Genomic DNA, 17,208 nt, shown 5'->3' with positions numbered 1-17,208 from the left:
AAAATATTATACTTGGTCATTTATTTATTGAGGAAAATGATCCAAAATGACACATCCGTGAGTGGCAAAAGTATGTGAACCTTTGCTTTCAGTATCTGGTGTGACCCCCTTGTGCAGCAATAACTGCAACTAAACGTTTCCAGTAACTGTTGATCAGTCCTGCACACTGGCTTGAAGGAATTTAACTCGTTCCTCCATACAGAACAGCTTCAACTCTGAGATGTTGGTAGGTTTTCTCACATGAACTGCTCGCTTCAGCTCCTTCCACAGCATTTCGATTGGATTAAGGTCAGGACTTTGACTTGGCCATTCCAAAACATTAACTTTATTCTTCTTTAACCATTCTTTGGTAGAACAACTTGTGTGCTTAGGGGCATTGTCTTGCTGCATGACCCACCTTCTCTTGAGATTAAGTTCATGGACAGATGTCCTGACATTTTCCTTTAGAATTCGCTGGTATAATTCAAAATTTATTGTTCCATCAATGATGGCAAGCCGTCCTGACCCAAATGCAGCAAAACAGGCCCAAACCATGATACTACCACCACCATGTTTCACAGATGGGATAAGGTTCTTATGCTGGAATGCAGCGTTTTTCTTTCCCCAAACATAACGCTTCTCATTTAAACCAAAAAATTCTATTTTGGTCTCATCCATCCACAAAACATTTTTCCAATAGCCTTCTGGCTTGTCCACATGATCTTTAGCAAACTGCAGACTAGCAGCAATGTTCTTTTTGGAGAGCAGTGGCTTTCTCCTTGCAACCCTGCCATGGACACCATTTGTTGTTCAGTTTTCTCCTGATGGTGGACTCATGAACATTAGCTTATGTGAGAGAGGCCTTCAGTTGCTTAGAAGTTACCCTGGAGTCCTTTGTGACCTCACCGACTATTACACGCCTTGCTCTTGGAGTGATCTTTGTTGGTTGACCACTCCTGAGGAGGGTAACAATGGTCTTGAATTTCCTCCATTTGTACACAATCTGTCTGACTGTGGATTGGTGGAGTCCAAACTCTTTAGAGATGGTTTTGTAACCTTTTCCAGCCTGATGAGCATCAACAATGCTTTTTCTGAGGTGCTCAGAAATCTCCTTTGTTCATGCCATGATACACTTCCACAAACATGTGTTGTGAAGATCAGACTTTGATAGATCCCTGTTCTTTTTTTTTTTTAAGATTTTTTTTGGGCTTTTTTCACCTTTATTGGATAGGACAGTGTAGAGACAGGACAGGAAACGAGCGGGAGAGAGAGAGAGACAGGAAGGGATCGAGAAATGGCCTCGGGTCAGAATCGAACCCAGGTCCCCGGATTTATGGTATGGCGCCTTAGCCACCTGAGCCACGATGCCCCTGACAGTTCCATCATTCTGTTGCTAAACGAACAGCTGATCACACCGAGGTGCTCGCTGACCGCCGATATTTATTAGTTTGGTCCTGCGTTTCCTTTCCTTCGTATATCACATAACGTCTTTTCTTCTCACTTTCTGTTATTGTAGTTGGTCTTTTACGTTTCATTCGCACACTCACGTCCTCCATTTTTCTCTCTTGTTTCAGATTTGTATCACAGACTTTGATAGATCCCTGTTCTTTAAATAAAACAGGGTGCCCACTCACACCTGATTGTCATCCCATTGATTGAAAACACCTGACTTTCACCTTCAAATGAACTGCTAATCCTAGAGGTTCATATACTTTTGCCACTCACAGATATGTAATATTGAACCATTTTCCTCAATAAATAAATGACCAAGTATAATATTTTTGTCTCATTTGTTTAACTGGGTTCTCTTTATCTACTTTTAGGACTTGTGTGAAAATCTGATGATGTTTTAGGTCATATTTATGCAGAAATATAGAAAATTCTAAAGGGTTCACAAACTTTCAAACACCACTGTATTTTATATATATATCCTCAGGCGAGAGGACAAATCCAAAGAACATTTGTGAACATGGAAATGGTCAAACAAAGAAATAGTAATTACTAGATTAAAAGCTCTACTTGAACATAAAGGATTGTTGACAAGACTTTGCAACATGTGCCTGTGAATCAAGTCTGCCAAAGCAAGACTTCAGCAGGAAGGTGTGAGTGTAGAAGAATTGTCTTTCGTATTTAGGGAAGAGTGACCTCTACAGGCAAGGAGGTGTAACGTCCCAAGTGGATGTGATGTACATATCTCTGCTACCCGGAGCCATTTCCAAATGGGCAGTACAGCTCAGATCGGTTGTACTGCTCCAAATGGATGGTATAGCTCCAAATAGGGGGAATTATGTCCAAAATGGTTGACATGTCACCATGTGATGACCAAAATGGCCTGATCATCACACTAATTTGTGTTTTATGAACATCCCATTCCAGATTTATTTGATCTCATTCATCATCTCATTATCTCTAGCCTCTTTATCCTGTTCTACAGGGTCGCAGGCAAGCTGGAGCCTATCCCAGCTGACTACGGGCGAAAGGCAGGGTATACCCTGGACAAGTCGCCAGGTCATCACAGGGCTGACACATAGACACAGACAACCATTCACACTCACCTTCAGTCAATTTAGAGTCACCAGTTAACCTAACCTGCATGTCTTTGGACTGTGGGGGAAACCGGAGCACCCAGAGAAAACCCACGCGGACATGGGGAGAACATGCAAACTCCTCACAGAAAGGCCCTTGCCGGCCACGGGGCTCGAACCCAGAACCCTCTTGGTGTGAGGTAACAGTGCTAACCACTACACCACTGTGCCATATAAAAATATCTCATCTCATTATCTCTAGCCGCTTTATCCTACAGGGTTGCGGGCAAGCTGGAGCCTATCCCAGCTGACTATGGGTGAAAGGTGGGGTACACCCTGGACAAGTCGCCAGGTCATCACAAGGCTGACACATAGACACAGACAACCATTCACACTCACCTTCAGTCAATTTAGAGCCACCAGTTAACCTAACCTGCATGTCTATTGACTGTGGGGGAAACCAGAGCACCCGGAGGAAACCCACGCGGACACGAGGAGAACATGCAAACCCCGCACAGAAAGGCCCTCGACGGCCACTGTGCTGGAACCCAGAACCCTCTTGCTGTGAGGTAACAGTGCTAACCACTACACCACTGTGCCATATATATATATATATATATATATATATATATATATATATATATATACTACCGTTCAAAAGTTTGGGGTCACCCAGACAATTTTGTGTTTTCCATGAAAAGTCACACTTTTATTTACCACCATAAGTTGTAAAATGAATAGAAAATATAGTCAAGACATTTTTCTGGCCATTTTGAGCATTTAATCGACCCCACAAATGTGATGCTCCAGAAACTCAATCTGCTCAAAGGAAGGTCAGTTTTATAGCTTCTCTAAAGAGCTCAACTGTTTTCAGCTGTGCTAACATGATTGTACAAGGGTTTTCTAATCATCCATTAGCCTTCTGAGGCAATGAGCAAACACATTGTACCATTAGAACACTGGAGTGAGAGTTGCTGGAAATGGGCCTCTATACACCTATGGAGATATTGCACCAAAAACCAGACATTTGCAGCTAGAATAGTCATTTACCACATTAGCAATGTATAGAGTGGATTTCTGATTAGTTTAAAGTGATCTTCATTGAAAAGAACAGTGCTTTTCTTTCAAAAATAAGGACATTTCAAAGTGACCCCAAACTTTTGAACGGCATATAAAACATTTTATTTATTGCACAATTGACTATTTTATGTGAAATGTTTTTGTAATATCTGTCATCTGCATTATTTTGTTATGGTTAGTATTTCCCACTACATTTCCCATAATGCTTTGTGCTTTAACTTCGTCTCTCAGCCAATCAGCGTGTAGCAGCTGCACATATAACAGGAAACACCGCCCTTCTTCTTCCTTTTCCTGCCTGCTGGAGTCGGAATGGTAAGTCATTGCAATCGTAAAGCATCGTGTGTGTTAAACTATAATGATTATCATCTTATCTTTATTTTAGGATGAGTTGAGTGTTTAGGAGTGAGATGCGTTGGTTATTTACCTCAAATAGAAAGCGTTATTAGACACTTGCACGGTTGTGCTTGCCGGTTTTTCATGGCCGTGCTTTGACCTTGGAGCAGAAGTTTTAGTGATCAAGAGTGAGAACTTTAACTGGATTTGACAAAGTTGAGCTGATATTAAATATTTTAGTATCACTTTACCCATATCGTTACTGAAAATAAAACCTGGCAGAATGGATTACCATGGGGATTGGCTAAGGGTATCTGTATTCTTTATCTGGGGTGGCAACAGCAGGCTTGCTGATAAAAAGCTGCCTAGTCCTGGGGCAAAACCTGTATAAATGCTTAAAATCCTGATATTAAACATGATCAAGCTCACTATTATGATGCTCTGTCATACTCTCCTTTAATTTAACCAGTCTGCCTCTTTCTTTTCATATGTATTTTGTGTGATTGGCAGTCTTGTATGATGGCCAGAGACCCCCTGGGTACGAGTAATCAATTACCCTTGAATGTTTTGGCCTATGCAGATGCTCTTGTGGCAGTCTTTTTTACAATATAGGTGAAATTAACTTATTTGTAAAACATATATCTACTTGATTATAGTCTGACAAATGAATGTATTTGGGAACAGACCTTGGGCCAGCTTCCTTGGTTGTGCCCACATGGTTGGCTGGCTGGTGGGTGGGCAGGGTTTCTTACAGGCCTGGATGCTTGCATTTACTAATAAGACCGTGTTCAGCAACTAGGTTATGAAAGTATGCATTTACTTTGCTGTCTGAAATTGCAAATGCATGCTAGTATTAAAATCCTGTTGCCTTATCGGGCATTAGGGAATTGCAATTGTTATGCTTCTGCCACTGTAAGGTGCAGGAGGCATTGTTTTTGGGTTGTCTGTGTGTGCGTTCATCCCGAAACCTTGTGAACATGATATCTCAAAGGCTAATGAAAAGAATTCCACTAAACTTTCACCATTTGTGTGCTTTGGGACAAATATGAACTGATTAGGTTTTGAGATCAGAAGGTCTAAGGTCAAATGTCTGTCTGAAAGCCTTGTGAACACAATATCTCCAAGGCTGATATAAGTAATTTCACCAGGTCAAGATTACTGTGAGGTCGAATGTCCATCCTCAAATCACAACTTAATAAGGCGTGTAGTCTACCGGGCGGAGGCATCCCCCATTGTTGGTGTCAAGTTCTATCTAGTCACTTGTAAATTGTGATTAGAACGAATTATGGTGGTTTAGCTCCATCCTTGAATTGAACCAAGTTTGATCGTAATTTTGCTTTCTAAAACATCAATAACCATTATTTCAGTTTAGAGTTAAGGATCAGAAGTCATATAGCCTGTGGACATACCGATTGGTGGCTGTTTTGCTGCGAGGGCTAATGTACCGAATATTTTGTGTTCAAGGAGTTCTTAGAATTGAGTCTTTTTGTTTTAACCTAAGTCAATTGAAAAATCCAGTCAAAAGCTTCAAGCTCAAACTTTCCTTTAAAAAAAAGTTCCCTTTAAACTGTATGTAATGCTTTTAAAATGTATCCTTTAGTAATAACCAAAATGAATTAAAGGAGGGTGGGGATATTTATTTTATTGGTAAGTTTCAGATTCTGGAAAAGGGCAGCCTTGCCCTTGGGCTAATCTTGTATGACGTCACATGTGGAGCCCTGGTTATCTGGGTTATTTTGGTTCATCGGACTCTGCATGTTTAGTCACTGAAATTGGATATTGCTGGAATCTTACAAAAATGACGATGGGAAAGTGCTGGGTTGTTTGGATGTTCAAGTCCATATACAACAGGCACTCAGGTCATGAATTTCCAAAAAATGACTTTCCTCTAAAGTGCAAACGAAGCGGGCAGGTTTTGTGTCCCCAACTAATAAATGATTAATCAAGTGTTCATGACCACATGGGAATTATAGATGACTTGTAACCATGTGATCAAAATGTGCTACAACATGAGCGTCTGCCATGATGGTGGATTTACAAAGCAACTTGAATGGCAGCTGCTGAAAGTGTGTATGCAAACGATGTTGAATTTTCTCAGTACCACGATTTGAACGGTCAGTGAAGATTTGATACAAAGATAAATGTGTGGGGTTTGACCCAGATTACCAAAAGTCACTTTTCTGAAGATAAGACGCTTCTACTGATTGAGTACCCAGATATCGTGTTCTATCTGGTTTGGCTGCTGAAGAATCAAGTCTGACCTTGGATGAAACAGCCCATTTTCTGAGTGGGTGCTCAGTCTGGGTTGTTTCTATTGTGTAATTTTGTTGCCACTCCTAGAAGCGAAATGGTAGTACACGTGTTTAAAATAACTGAGTGAACCATGACGCGTGATTATTTTATAGCAAAATTCTTCCATGATATTGAGAGCTTTTGAGTCTGACCGGTGATAAAATGATTACTGCAAACACGAGCAGTTTTGGGTTTATCCTCTGTTCGGTCAGCCCTGTTGATGTTCAGCCGTGCTTGTTTCCTCTCCATACTAAGCCTCAGTTTCCTCGCCATCTTTCTGAATCATGGACAGAGTTCTAAAAAAAAAAATCAATGTGTCACGAGCACCGTTGTGGCTATAACTATATACAGCACAGATATGGCATAGCTAAAAGGACACTTAAAGCAGTGGAAAAAGTTGTGCACGTGTGACTGTTTTATATAGAATGTCGCTTGACCTTATTTGTATATCCACCGACATCTGGGTTTCTATTTTGCTTTGACGTCACTTACAAGTCAAGGGTTTATTTAATAACTGACATTTTGGACAGTTTTTCAATTCCCCTATTATCACCACTTATTTTTTCAGTGGTCACACAATGTGTGGTTTTTTTTTTTAAAGATTTCTGCATTTGAGGTACATGTAAATATTTTCCTTATTTTTCAGCAGCCAGCTTAGAATAAAACGCCACAAACCAATCTGTATCCAATTGTCTCTGGGTGTTGGTGTGCTATTGGTGGTGAGTGGGACTGTTGTGAACTGGCATCTGTTTCTTATCTTGGGGGCTTGAAAAGATCACCATGTACTCTGGAAGATCCTTGATCATCTGCCCCTTCATCCAACATGTAAGAATCCCATCACGATCAGAATTCTCTCAAGCGTGATTCCATATCGAGACTGGTCTAACCACTGCTGCGCACGGGAACGAAATCGATACCTGGGTCTTTTGTTCCATGTGATGTCACGCACCCCTTTGAGATCTTCTGGTTCAGTCTCAGCAGGTTCTGTGAAAATTGGCTCCCCCCCCCCCTGTTAATTTATCACCTTTTGGATTGGCTATGGTTTGAAAAGCCAGTCACTGTAATTGTTGCTTTGTTCAAGGAAGTGTGGTTTAGGGACATTAAATCTAGAATTAATTATGGTCATGTTTGATTAGCACTCGACGATGGGGCTAAAACACATGATGCAGATTAGAGCATGTTGAGGTTGGTCGTGCACTATCCAGGGTTTATGATTTTACCTGATGAATGTGTGCCACACTATCAGATGTGATTTCACACAATCCAATAATGTTGCTGGATTGAGCAGTCAGATTAGCTTCTAGTGCAACCAGAGGCCGTGTTGACTGACTTGCTTATTACACATGGGAGTTTGTGCTCCAGATGTTTATCCACAGAGAATGCCTTATCCTAGGCAGGATCACTGGGACTTTGTATTTGGAAAATGGAGCCAGGCACGATCTTGAAGATTTCCATTGTAAATAGGGACTGAATACAAATTGGTTTGTAGACTAGCAGCAGTTTTTGCCCTCATTGTGTTGGTGTCTGAACAAACCTCCCTGATCTTGTAAATTCTCATTTGGTGTGGAAGTTGGTAGTACGTGCTTGGAGGAAGTAAGCTTGGACTTGACGGTGTACATCAGCATGGTTGTTTCAAATGTGTATTGGCTGAAGGAGTGGATTTATTTGCAATACAGACCATGCTAGATTTATTTAGATCACAGACGGGGATGGTCCAGTATAGTGACCTTATGGATTTTTATGGCTCAGGCAAGAACGGTAGAACTTGATAACACTATGGGCTGTTATTAAATGATGGGTAACTTCGACTTGGCCCTTAAGCCTTGGTCACAACCGGCTGTACGTGCTCCTACGGCTGGCCTACGTGCAAGAAACTCACAGAGGGCACGCGTGTGACGTGCTGATTTGAGCCATGGACTGGCCGCAGACCGGCCGCAGAGGTTCTTTGTCATGTCAAACTCTACGGGCGCTTTTTTCAGGTTGCAAGACAAACTTGCGGCCAAGGTGCGTCTTTCTCCGCGAACAAAAACGCAGCGATTTGGGGAAACGCCAAAAAAAAATCGTACGTCCGGTTGTGACCTAGGCTTTATTGAAGGTGGCCATCAAAAGGGAACCTAAATCACTTTTACTGACGGTTGCTGTTCACTTGATCTTTTGATATTGAATTGTGTTGTCTTGATGGACATGTATGGTTTCTTTGTTTTGTAATCATGCTCAGATTTTGTGCATTTGTGCAAATTAGGACGCATTTCTGTTAACGTTGTGCATAATTAACTGTATGAACTGAACTTTTCTGCAGTTCAAGCTAGGTTGCCTTTTGATTTCATAAAATCTGAAATTTAGTCATTGTGATGCATGTTTCTGTAATATCTAAAAATATCAGGCCATTCTGTGGCTGGGAAGTTGTTTAATTTGAGAGGATTAAAGCAAATGTGCATGAAGTCACTTTGTACAGGCAGGAACTGCGCATGTGCAGGTTTACCTGCTTCTTGGTTTTACAGCAGCTGGCATCCAGTGTTTCATTACTTCAAGCTACAGGCTTAGCTTTGACGTGCACTGACAGTTACATAATTCTGTCGCTAAACGAACAGCTGGTCACACAGGTGCTCGCTGACCGCCAATATTTATTAGTTTGGTCCTGCGTTTCCTTTCCTTTGTATAATGTTGTCTTGCTTTCCATTACTGTAGTCGGTCTTTCACGTTTCATTCGAATCCTCCATTTTTTTTTTTTTCCCTCTCCTGTTTCAAATTTGTATCTCTCAATGCCTTGCGTGAACAGGGAAAGCCCACCCACCGTATGATGCATGATGTATCTTGTATTGCATCATGGTGAAGCAGGAAAAAAAAGCAGAGAATTTAGGGCCACGTGGAGAGTAATTAATTAATTTCTGTTAAAGAAAAATCATAAAATTGGAGGCATGATTCAAATTCGGTAGCTTTCAGTCCATTAAACAATTAGGTGTTGGGGAAAATTCCTTTATGACCTACACTTGAAAAATCTGAAAGGCAGTCTAGCTTTAAGTTAGTTGAGGTGGTAAACTTCCTCAGTTTCTTGTCTGCTCATTGCTGAACTGCACACATTTTTTTTTTTTTTTGTGTGCGCAGTTGAGAGGTTTTGGAGTGCTTGATGCTGCCCAGAAGAAGAAAATGACCTGCTTTCTGGTGCGTTGGCCTTCTATTAAATGTAGTGGGCTTGTTCCACCCCCACCCTATCTGAAAGTAAAGCCACCATTGAGTTTCTCTACCTCAACAGTCACCAAAAGTACTTTATTCAACATCTTGTTTTATTATTGAAGTATTTATCCGTAGCTGTTTTTTCTTTACAGATTCCTGATGCTGCAGTTGGCTGAAAGTCAGATGGGATGACCCTGAAGTCGTGTTTGTTAAAGGTAACTGGTCACTTTTCATACTGCGGAATACTTTGTTGAAAGCCCCTGGCCCTTATCGAAGGCGTTCCTGTTTCTGTGTAGCAGGCAACGATCAAAGGGGAGCCTAAATCATTACTTTTACCGACGGTCGCTGTGCGGCTGTCTCCTTAGCCACTTCAGCAACATTAAGGAAAAGGACACTTCATTCACAGGAACAGTTTACGTTACTGTGATCTATTGCCTAATCCACATGCGTGTATCCTAAACAGTCATTGACATTTACTTGTCTGGTGTTTTCCAGATTGATGCAAAAAAAAAAATTTGCATGGTTTCTCGTATCATTGGTTTCATGTTTTTAGTATTTATCCTGAGCTGTTTTGTTTACAGGTGAGAGCAAGATAACCTTGCTAAAAGGCAGACGATGATCCTGGAGTCGAGTTAAAAAGGTAGCCTTTTTATTTAATTTTTTTGGTAGAGGTTTTGACCTGACGATGATGACTCACTTGCCCTATCTGAGAGAAGCTGTTATGAAACAATCAATCCTCATTTCCCTGAGTCAGTGTATACGTACATCAACTTTACATTCTTATAAATTACTTGCTTGAATTAATACCATTTCTTCTCTTGTTAGGTGGTGAATCAAGGCCCTGGTGCTGGGTGTCCCATCTTTATCAACAGGTAAGATGAGTAAACCGGTTTAAAAAAAGACTTGATGCACGGTTTCTGAGGATCTTTGCTCTTGACAGTGGGACAGGTTCTCCAACTACGTGCTAAAGTAACGGGGGGATTTGGCTGCTGAGGCTGTGTGGTGCCTGCTGCAGTTACGCTACTTCCCTACATCAGTCTAACATCACTGACTTATTCGGTGTTGTTTTTGTCTAGGATGCTGTTGGATACAGGACATGGGACCATGATGTGGTGTACAAGACCACAGGTAAGTCAGCATTGTATAGAACAAAGTTTGCACTCTTTATTTTTCTTTTTCCTCCTCAAAGCTGATCAAGGATGACCACTTTTTAATTTGCGACTGCTGGATGAAGTTTGCGGATATGGGACTGAGATCAGCTAACATCTTCCACTAGTACTTGTGTACATCTGTGGGCTGTGCCCAAATGGGGATATGTTCTCAGTTTTCTATGAACTGTTCAGTGTGTTGCACTGATTGAAAACTTTTTGTTTTGCAGCAGACTGGAGTTGTCGATTCCCTGCACAGGAACAACTCGATGAAATGCCACCAAAATGCAGAATTGAGGAACTGGGCTGATGTGTGAACAGGAGTGATGAGACCAGTGAAGTCTCAAACTCTCCTTACTGGTTAAAGTTTTAGGTAACTTTATTGAATTAAAAATGTATCTAATTTAAAAAAGTCACATGAGCTGATGGTATACACTTCTGTACCTCTGTAACCTCACTTTTAACCAATAAAATGAAATGCACTAGTCTCACCAGAATATTGGCTGGATTATTTGTGTGCAATGATGAACTGTAATATAAATCATGATTTAACACTTAATTTTTGCTAATTCTAATTTTTTAGACAGAGGGTGCAATAACATAGGATGGCAGAAATGCACATGACTTCATTGTAGGTGGAAGGAACACTGGTCTAATGCAAACAGATCTAAAATTGGAATGAGTGTATGTACAGATTTCTTGTTAATCAATCTGCATTGTGGGGGGGGGGACTGAATTGCAGGCCAGATATATTGAGTTGGGCAAATCATACCCTGTGTGTGGTGTAGTGGTTAGCACTGTTGCCTCACACCAAGAAGGTTCTGGGGTTAAGCCCAGTGGCTTGTGTGGGTTTCCCCCATGGCTCAGAAACGTGCAGGTTAGGTTAATTGGTGGCTCTAAATTGATGGTTGTCTCTGTCAGCCCTGTGATGTGCTGACTTATCCAGGGTGCACCCTGCCTCTTGCCCATCCATAGTCAGCTGGAAGTCAGCAAGGTTCTAGCTTGCCTGGGACTGGGCACAGAATAAGTGGTTATGGATGAATGGCTTATCCCCTCCAGCATATAATGGGGGGATATAGCTACTGCTTTGTCTAAACGTTTGTTTCTGGAGCATAACTCCACTCCAGTTTTTTTTTTGGGGGGGGAGGGATAGTTTGTTAAACGACTAATAGAGTTGTGCCTTTTAACATTTTTGGGATTTCTGTGAATTTTGATTTTATATTTCCATGGCAACCAATTCAACTTCAATTTGGAGTGGGGTGTTGGGTCATCTGATGACTCGTTACATTCCTAATGTAGGCTTAGACTAGTTTAAAGTTCCACTTGTATTATTGCTCCTGTAGTTTTTCACTACTCAGTGGTGCTATTTTACAGTATGTATCTGTATGAACTGAATGATGTCAGTGGGGTGTGCATGTATATAAAACCAACACTTCTGAATTAAACAAACTACATGCTTCATGATACAAGGAATAAAAGGGTGGGGCTAATTTTTATATCTCTAGAGTTTTTATGGGGAGGGGACCCTGAAAATAAATTATTTTTCTAAGTATATTGTACCTTCTGCAAATACCTTATCACCAACTGAAAAGAACTGAAGTAATTTTTAAACTTTTTAACCTGTTTTTGGTTTTAGTAACCTTTTATATCATGACTTGTATTGGCAACTAATTGCAATTATACTTATCAGCCTATTAGCCATGTTGAATTTAGTTTGTGGTCCATGACAGGTGTCACTTATCCATGCGATCTTCATGAGACTTCTGGCTGATGCTTCACATTTCAATGCTGCCATTTTGAAAACTGTTTTCCAAATGAACTATTGCACAAAAAGGAGTTTAAATGACTGACTTTTACTGCCTACTTTTCTTTCAAACTTTCCTGATTGCTATCAAAATTTCCAGCTTGATTACATCAGCATTTGAAAGAGGGCATGTGTTTTTTGATGACACTGGCAGATGTTGGTCACTTTGATTTCCATCCTATGATGTCTCGGACAGGTCTCAACGAATCTTGTTTACGGCCATTGCTTTGACATATGGACTGATGCATAGCATATTTCAAACAACTTGCTATAGCAGTGACAAAGCTATCAAAAATAGAATTTTGATAAATTTGCCTTCAGTTCTTGTTTATACCCATATTCTCACCTGTAAGGTGCAGGTGAGGCAGCTTAAATACTGCCAGTTGTGGCTGGACAACACTACACGTAGTATAACGATGCAATGACAGCTGAATCTAATATAAACAATACTGCTGGAAATGTAAGCTGCTTAAAAAAATACAACGTATTGAAATGTGTGGGAATTTTTAATGTGCAGCAAGTATGGTTAAATGTAAAACACCACACATGGTCCTTGATTTCTGTGATACCGAGGCATGCATTTGGGTCAATTTAGACTGATGAACTATAGGGCTGTAACTAGAGCAGGATGTTACTGGATTCCCCCATTTATTGCAGAAACACTAATCTGCTTTAGCTACTCACAATATTCTCATTTTATATCTAATAGTGGGGTGAGGGGAGGGGAGGGAGATCAGAGAAAGGAGGTGGAAGTGGGAACTGAAAGAGTAGAGTGGAGGAGAGGAAATATGTTAAACAAGGTTATACAGCTGGAGGCCAGTTCAGATTGAGATTACAAGCAGAAGCAGCGTCTTCGCTCCTGGGTTTATTGCAATGATGAAATACATTTTAAACAAATATGGTTAAATGTTATTCAGCTGACAAACCTTTTATCAACTACTGTTTCTTGATACAAGTTAAAACCATACAGGTTACAGCCAAATAAACCTGAACACTAATTTAGACAATAAGATGCAGTATTACACTTGTACAGCTGAAAATAAAACATGCATTTACACAAACCAAACGCTTAACAGAAAAATGTAACAAGAAACACCACATTCAGAAAAAACGGGCGATTTAAAAAAAAAAAAGAGCCACTTGTTGCATGTTTCTTCCTTTGTGAACTACTGCAGTCCTGCAGAGAAGACAAGAAATGAACGCACATTTAGTTGCTTGTTAAATGACAGCAAATGGAAACAGTTTATATTATCAGAGGATTAATTATATAGACCCTGCCAACCCTAACCTGGTGCTCATGAGGCACTGCATGACGCATTTACTGTACTGTGTTTGTTCTTTCAGAAAATGATTTATCCTGCCCCGGTTATTAAAAACTTATTTAGAGAACTAGAATCAAATGCAAAAAAAGTTCAAACCTAGTGAGAGCTTCAGAATGCTTCGTCTTGCAAACACACATCAACCGCTATCATATCTTCATTGAAATGATTTTAAAAACTGCTTAACAATACCGTTGGTTGTCGGCTGTCCATCACTAGTGATGATGCTTCATTTGCATGCGCAGAAACGCATCCTAAGACAGTCCCCCCAGGATTTCGCGGGCCTTTTTTGGTTTTTGTTGCGATTACATTGCGGGAGGAAGTGAAAGTTGCGAGAAATTGTTGCGATTTTCTCTTTTTGTGATTAAAATTGAGTGATATGTTAAATATTAAGTTATTACAGAAAAACTACTGATTAAAAAAACAGACACTGAGAAATGGTCCTATAAACAACTTTACCAATATAAAAGATTACCAGGACTACAAAAATGCAGAAAAATAGGCTTTACTTATCCAAATGCTCCTGTTGGTTCAAAAGTTAAAGTGCATAGAACCTCACAGCACAACATGAAGTTACCTTAAAATATAATATAAATGCCTCAGCTTTCATGTAAGAAAAAAAAACTATTAATACTAGTACTGTGTGCAGGCAGTCTCTCCTGAAGACTAAACAATAATTATACACTAATAAAATAAATGGCTCAGGCTTCATAGAAGAAAAAAAACAATTTGAACAGAATCTCACAGTATGATGCTGAAGCTGCCTAAACAATGGAAAATAAAATACCATTTTGGCAAAAATGTTGGCATCCATTAATTTCTTGTATTAAGTAAAAAAATAAAGTGCACACAGTCCTTCACTGTAAACATAACACACTTTCAGTAACAGAATTTAAGCCTACATAAACACTGACTCGCACATCATGCAGTGTTGCCAGATACTGCTGACGTTTTCCAGCCCAAAATATATTCAAAACCCGCCCAATCTGGCAACACTGCGCACATGCTGCTTCTCTTGAACGTATACACGGAAGTAAGGCGGAAGGTAGTTTGTCGACGTCACCTCAAGACGACGCCAACAATTGGTCAAATTTGCGGTGATTGGATATAATTGCAACACCGCCCTGAATTCGCGAGGATTGGTTGAATTTGCGTTGAAGTTGCAAATCGCAACATCGCGAAATCCTGGAGGGTCTGCTAATAGAGAGAGTTCAATATCTTGATCACTACCATTTAGCGATCATCAATGATACCATTTCTACTGTTGTTCAAAAAAAAAAAAAAAGTGCTGGCTATTTTTGGCCAAAACTTAGCGGAAATGTCAGTGCATCTATTTAATACAGTTAATTCATGTTTCGTATACATTTGTCTAAGGTGAACATACATTTCTTGATTTGATTTATGATATTGGGCACACAATTTGATTCTCATTAAATAAAAATTTAATAGCCAATAATAATTTACCCACATTTGTAAAGGTTGGAGCAAAATATCATAGGAATATTATAGTTAATGGGCTTTTATTAAAAATGAAAAAGTTAACAAGTCGGCCTTTTCTTAATAAACTTTTATGAACATTTGTACTCCCTCCATCTACTTCTCTTTTGTTTAGCTTTCAGCAGTCTCTAAACAAGAAATCAGAAAGTCTTCTTTTAAATGATTTCAATCATTAGAGCTGTGTTACTTCCACCTAAGGTGAAGTCACATGTATTCCTGCTATTGTAATGTTTAGGTATTGTGGTCTTTATTTAAAAAAAAATAAAAAAATCACAATTACAGCTAGGCAAATCTAAGATTACACTGCCTGACAATCATGATTCATTTTTTCCCCAGTGATTCGAATCGACAACTTTGTAACTAAAATTTATCGTTGTTAAAAGTTACATTTCACATTAATGAATTTAACATTCTGTGCATTTTGAAAGAAAGCACCAACACGCTGCCTTCTTTGAGCCAGATGAGACCCCTGGAGGAAAAGTTATTTACACTGCGAATGAACGAAAGGAGCTTCTTAGGGTATCTGTTAATACAAGAGCTCAAAACATCTACGCAATTGTCAATCATTCCAGATCAGACTGGCTCACCTGCTGTGTGTATTAAGGGAATAAACAGACTTGCTCATTTGGTATATTTTTGAGTGATAACTCAGAGCAGTGTTGAAATGTGGAGCTCCTACACAAAACAGGTGTGAAGGCTGGCAGGTCTGATTACACCATGGTCTGCTCGTGAACCGCTAGAAACCAAGCAAAGCAAAAACAAACGTACGATTTTAATTTGAACTTGATCAGTCCTGGGAGATGGTGGGCAGTTTGAACTCCACTATATCTGAATCGGGAGAACTGCTGCCACTGCGATCACTGTACGTGTCTCTGCAGAGAGAGAGAGAGAGAGAGAGAGAGAGAGAGATTCAGAAGTAAAATATATCCAGGGGAAAAAAAAATAAACATCCTGCATGAGTGGTTGAATGAAGCTTTCAGTGTGCTTTGAGGAATGCAAGCGTGATGGTTTGGCTCCATACCGTGGCGAGAGCTGGCAACCTCTCTGTAGGTAGCTGTTCAGTTTTCCAGCTGCAGCCAGCAGCAGACCAAAGTACGGTGGGGAGGGCTTTATTGGCCGGGATGTGAACTCGGGGTGGTACTGCACGCCCACGAAGTATGGATGATCTGTGACATCAAGGAGAAGAGTTGAATTCAAATCATACAAGCTCAAAGACGACCAGACCAGGCTATGATGATAATCTCAGTGCCAACCCCCCCAAGCATGTGAAGGAATCATCTCATCTCATCTCATTATCTCTAGCCGCTTTATCCTTCTACAGGGTCGCAGGCAAGCTGGAGCCTATCCCAGCTGACTACGGGCGAAAGGCGGGGTACACAAGTCGCCAGGTCATCACAGGGCTGACACATAGACACAGACAACCACACTCACATTCACACCTACGGTCAATTTAGAGTCACCAGTTAACCTAACCTGCATGTCTTTGGACTGTGGGGGAAACCGGAGCACCCGGAGGAAACCCATGCGGACACGGGGAGAACATGCAAACTCCACACAGAAAGGCCCTCGCCGGCCCCGGGGCTCGAACCCAGGACCTTCTTGCTGTGAGGCGACAGCGCTATCCACTACACCACCGTGCCGCCTGAAGGAATCATCATTATTATAATTATTTTTAAAGCTGAGTCCTTTTTCTATTGGGCCACGTTAGGACTGATTGCCTTTAGACACGAAATCGCGATGCAAAAATACAAGTGTGCGCACACCAAGTCCGATGTGAAATTTTTAATATTTGACCTTCTACTTTGTGCTCGTTTCATGCTGGTTTTGCACTGCGACCATCAGTAGTAGGCATCCGTTCGTCTTAGAGGACGATGGCGTAGCACTCGGTGCTGTTGCACTTTCTAGAGTGGCTGAATAGGCAAACTCTGGAGTGACAGTCTCTCGCGCATCTGGTACAAACAAATTCAGACGGAGCTCTTGAGGATGTTGCTCTCGCTTTACGATCGTCTCTTTTCACTTCGAGATGCTCGTTCCTGTCCCTTTCAGCTTTCTGCAAG

The 17,208-nt window shown here is 40.6% G+C and overlaps 1 protein-coding gene, 1 long non-coding RNA gene and 2 other non-coding genes across 9 annotated transcripts in view; 3 read left to right on the top strand and 1 right to left on the bottom strand.

Annotated features, from left to right (window-relative positions):
• The first annotated feature begins 3,852 nt into the window (after window positions 1-3,852).
• LOC132870870 (uncharacterized) lies at window positions 3,853-11,028 on the top strand. 4 transcript variants are annotated; one of them, XR_009651210.1, is made up of 7 exons: window positions 3,853-3,896; window positions 9,315-9,371; window positions 9,536-9,598; window positions 9,965-10,023; window positions 10,209-10,255; window positions 10,460-10,511; window positions 10,762-11,028. It is a non-coding gene; the product is annotated as an uncharacterized LOC132870870 (long non-coding RNA). The 4 variants fall into 4 exon arrangements; XR_009651211.1 differs by lacking the exon at window positions 3,853-3,896 and adding an exon at window positions 4,507-4,529; XR_009651213.1 differs by lacking the exon at window positions 3,853-3,896 and adding an exon at window positions 4,515-4,529 and having other exon boundaries at window positions 9,315-9,428.
• LOC132871064 (small nucleolar RNA SNORA16B/SNORA16A family) lies at window positions 9,643-9,780 on the top strand. The gene has a single exon (XR_009651253.1). It is a non-coding gene; the product is annotated as a small nucleolar RNA SNORA16B/SNORA16A family (small nucleolar RNA).
• On the top strand, window positions 10,572-10,644 carry LOC132871073 (small nucleolar RNA SNORD99). Its single transcript, XR_009651261.1, has one exon. It is a non-coding gene; the product is annotated as a small nucleolar RNA SNORD99 (small nucleolar RNA).
• A 1,794-nt stretch (window positions 11,029-12,822) lies between the features above and the next one.
• Window positions 12,823-17,208, bottom strand: part of ctps1a (CTP synthase 1a) — an 81,345-nt gene continuing 76,959 nt past the window's right edge. For all 3 annotated transcript variants that reach the window (XM_060904780.1, XM_060904781.1, XM_060904782.1), the window contains 3 exons: window positions 16,173-16,317; window positions 15,920-16,023; window positions 12,823-13,512 (listed from right to left, as the gene is read on the bottom strand). In XM_060904780.1, coding sequence (XP_060760763.1) covers window positions 15,939-16,023; window positions 16,173-16,317 — 230 coding nt within the window. In that variant the 3' untranslated portion in view covers window positions 12,823-13,512; window positions 15,920-15,938. The remainder of the gene's footprint in view (window positions 13,513-15,919; window positions 16,024-16,172; window positions 16,318-17,208) is intronic.

Source organism: Neoarius graeffei, chromosome 22 (assembly GCF_027579695.1).
Source record: "Neoarius graeffei isolate fNeoGra1 chromosome 22, fNeoGra1.pri, whole genome shotgun sequence".
Lineage (NCBI taxonomy): Eukaryota > Metazoa > Chordata > Actinopteri > Siluriformes > Ariidae > Neoarius > Neoarius graeffei.
This window is presented reverse-complemented; position numbering and strand designations above follow the sequence as displayed.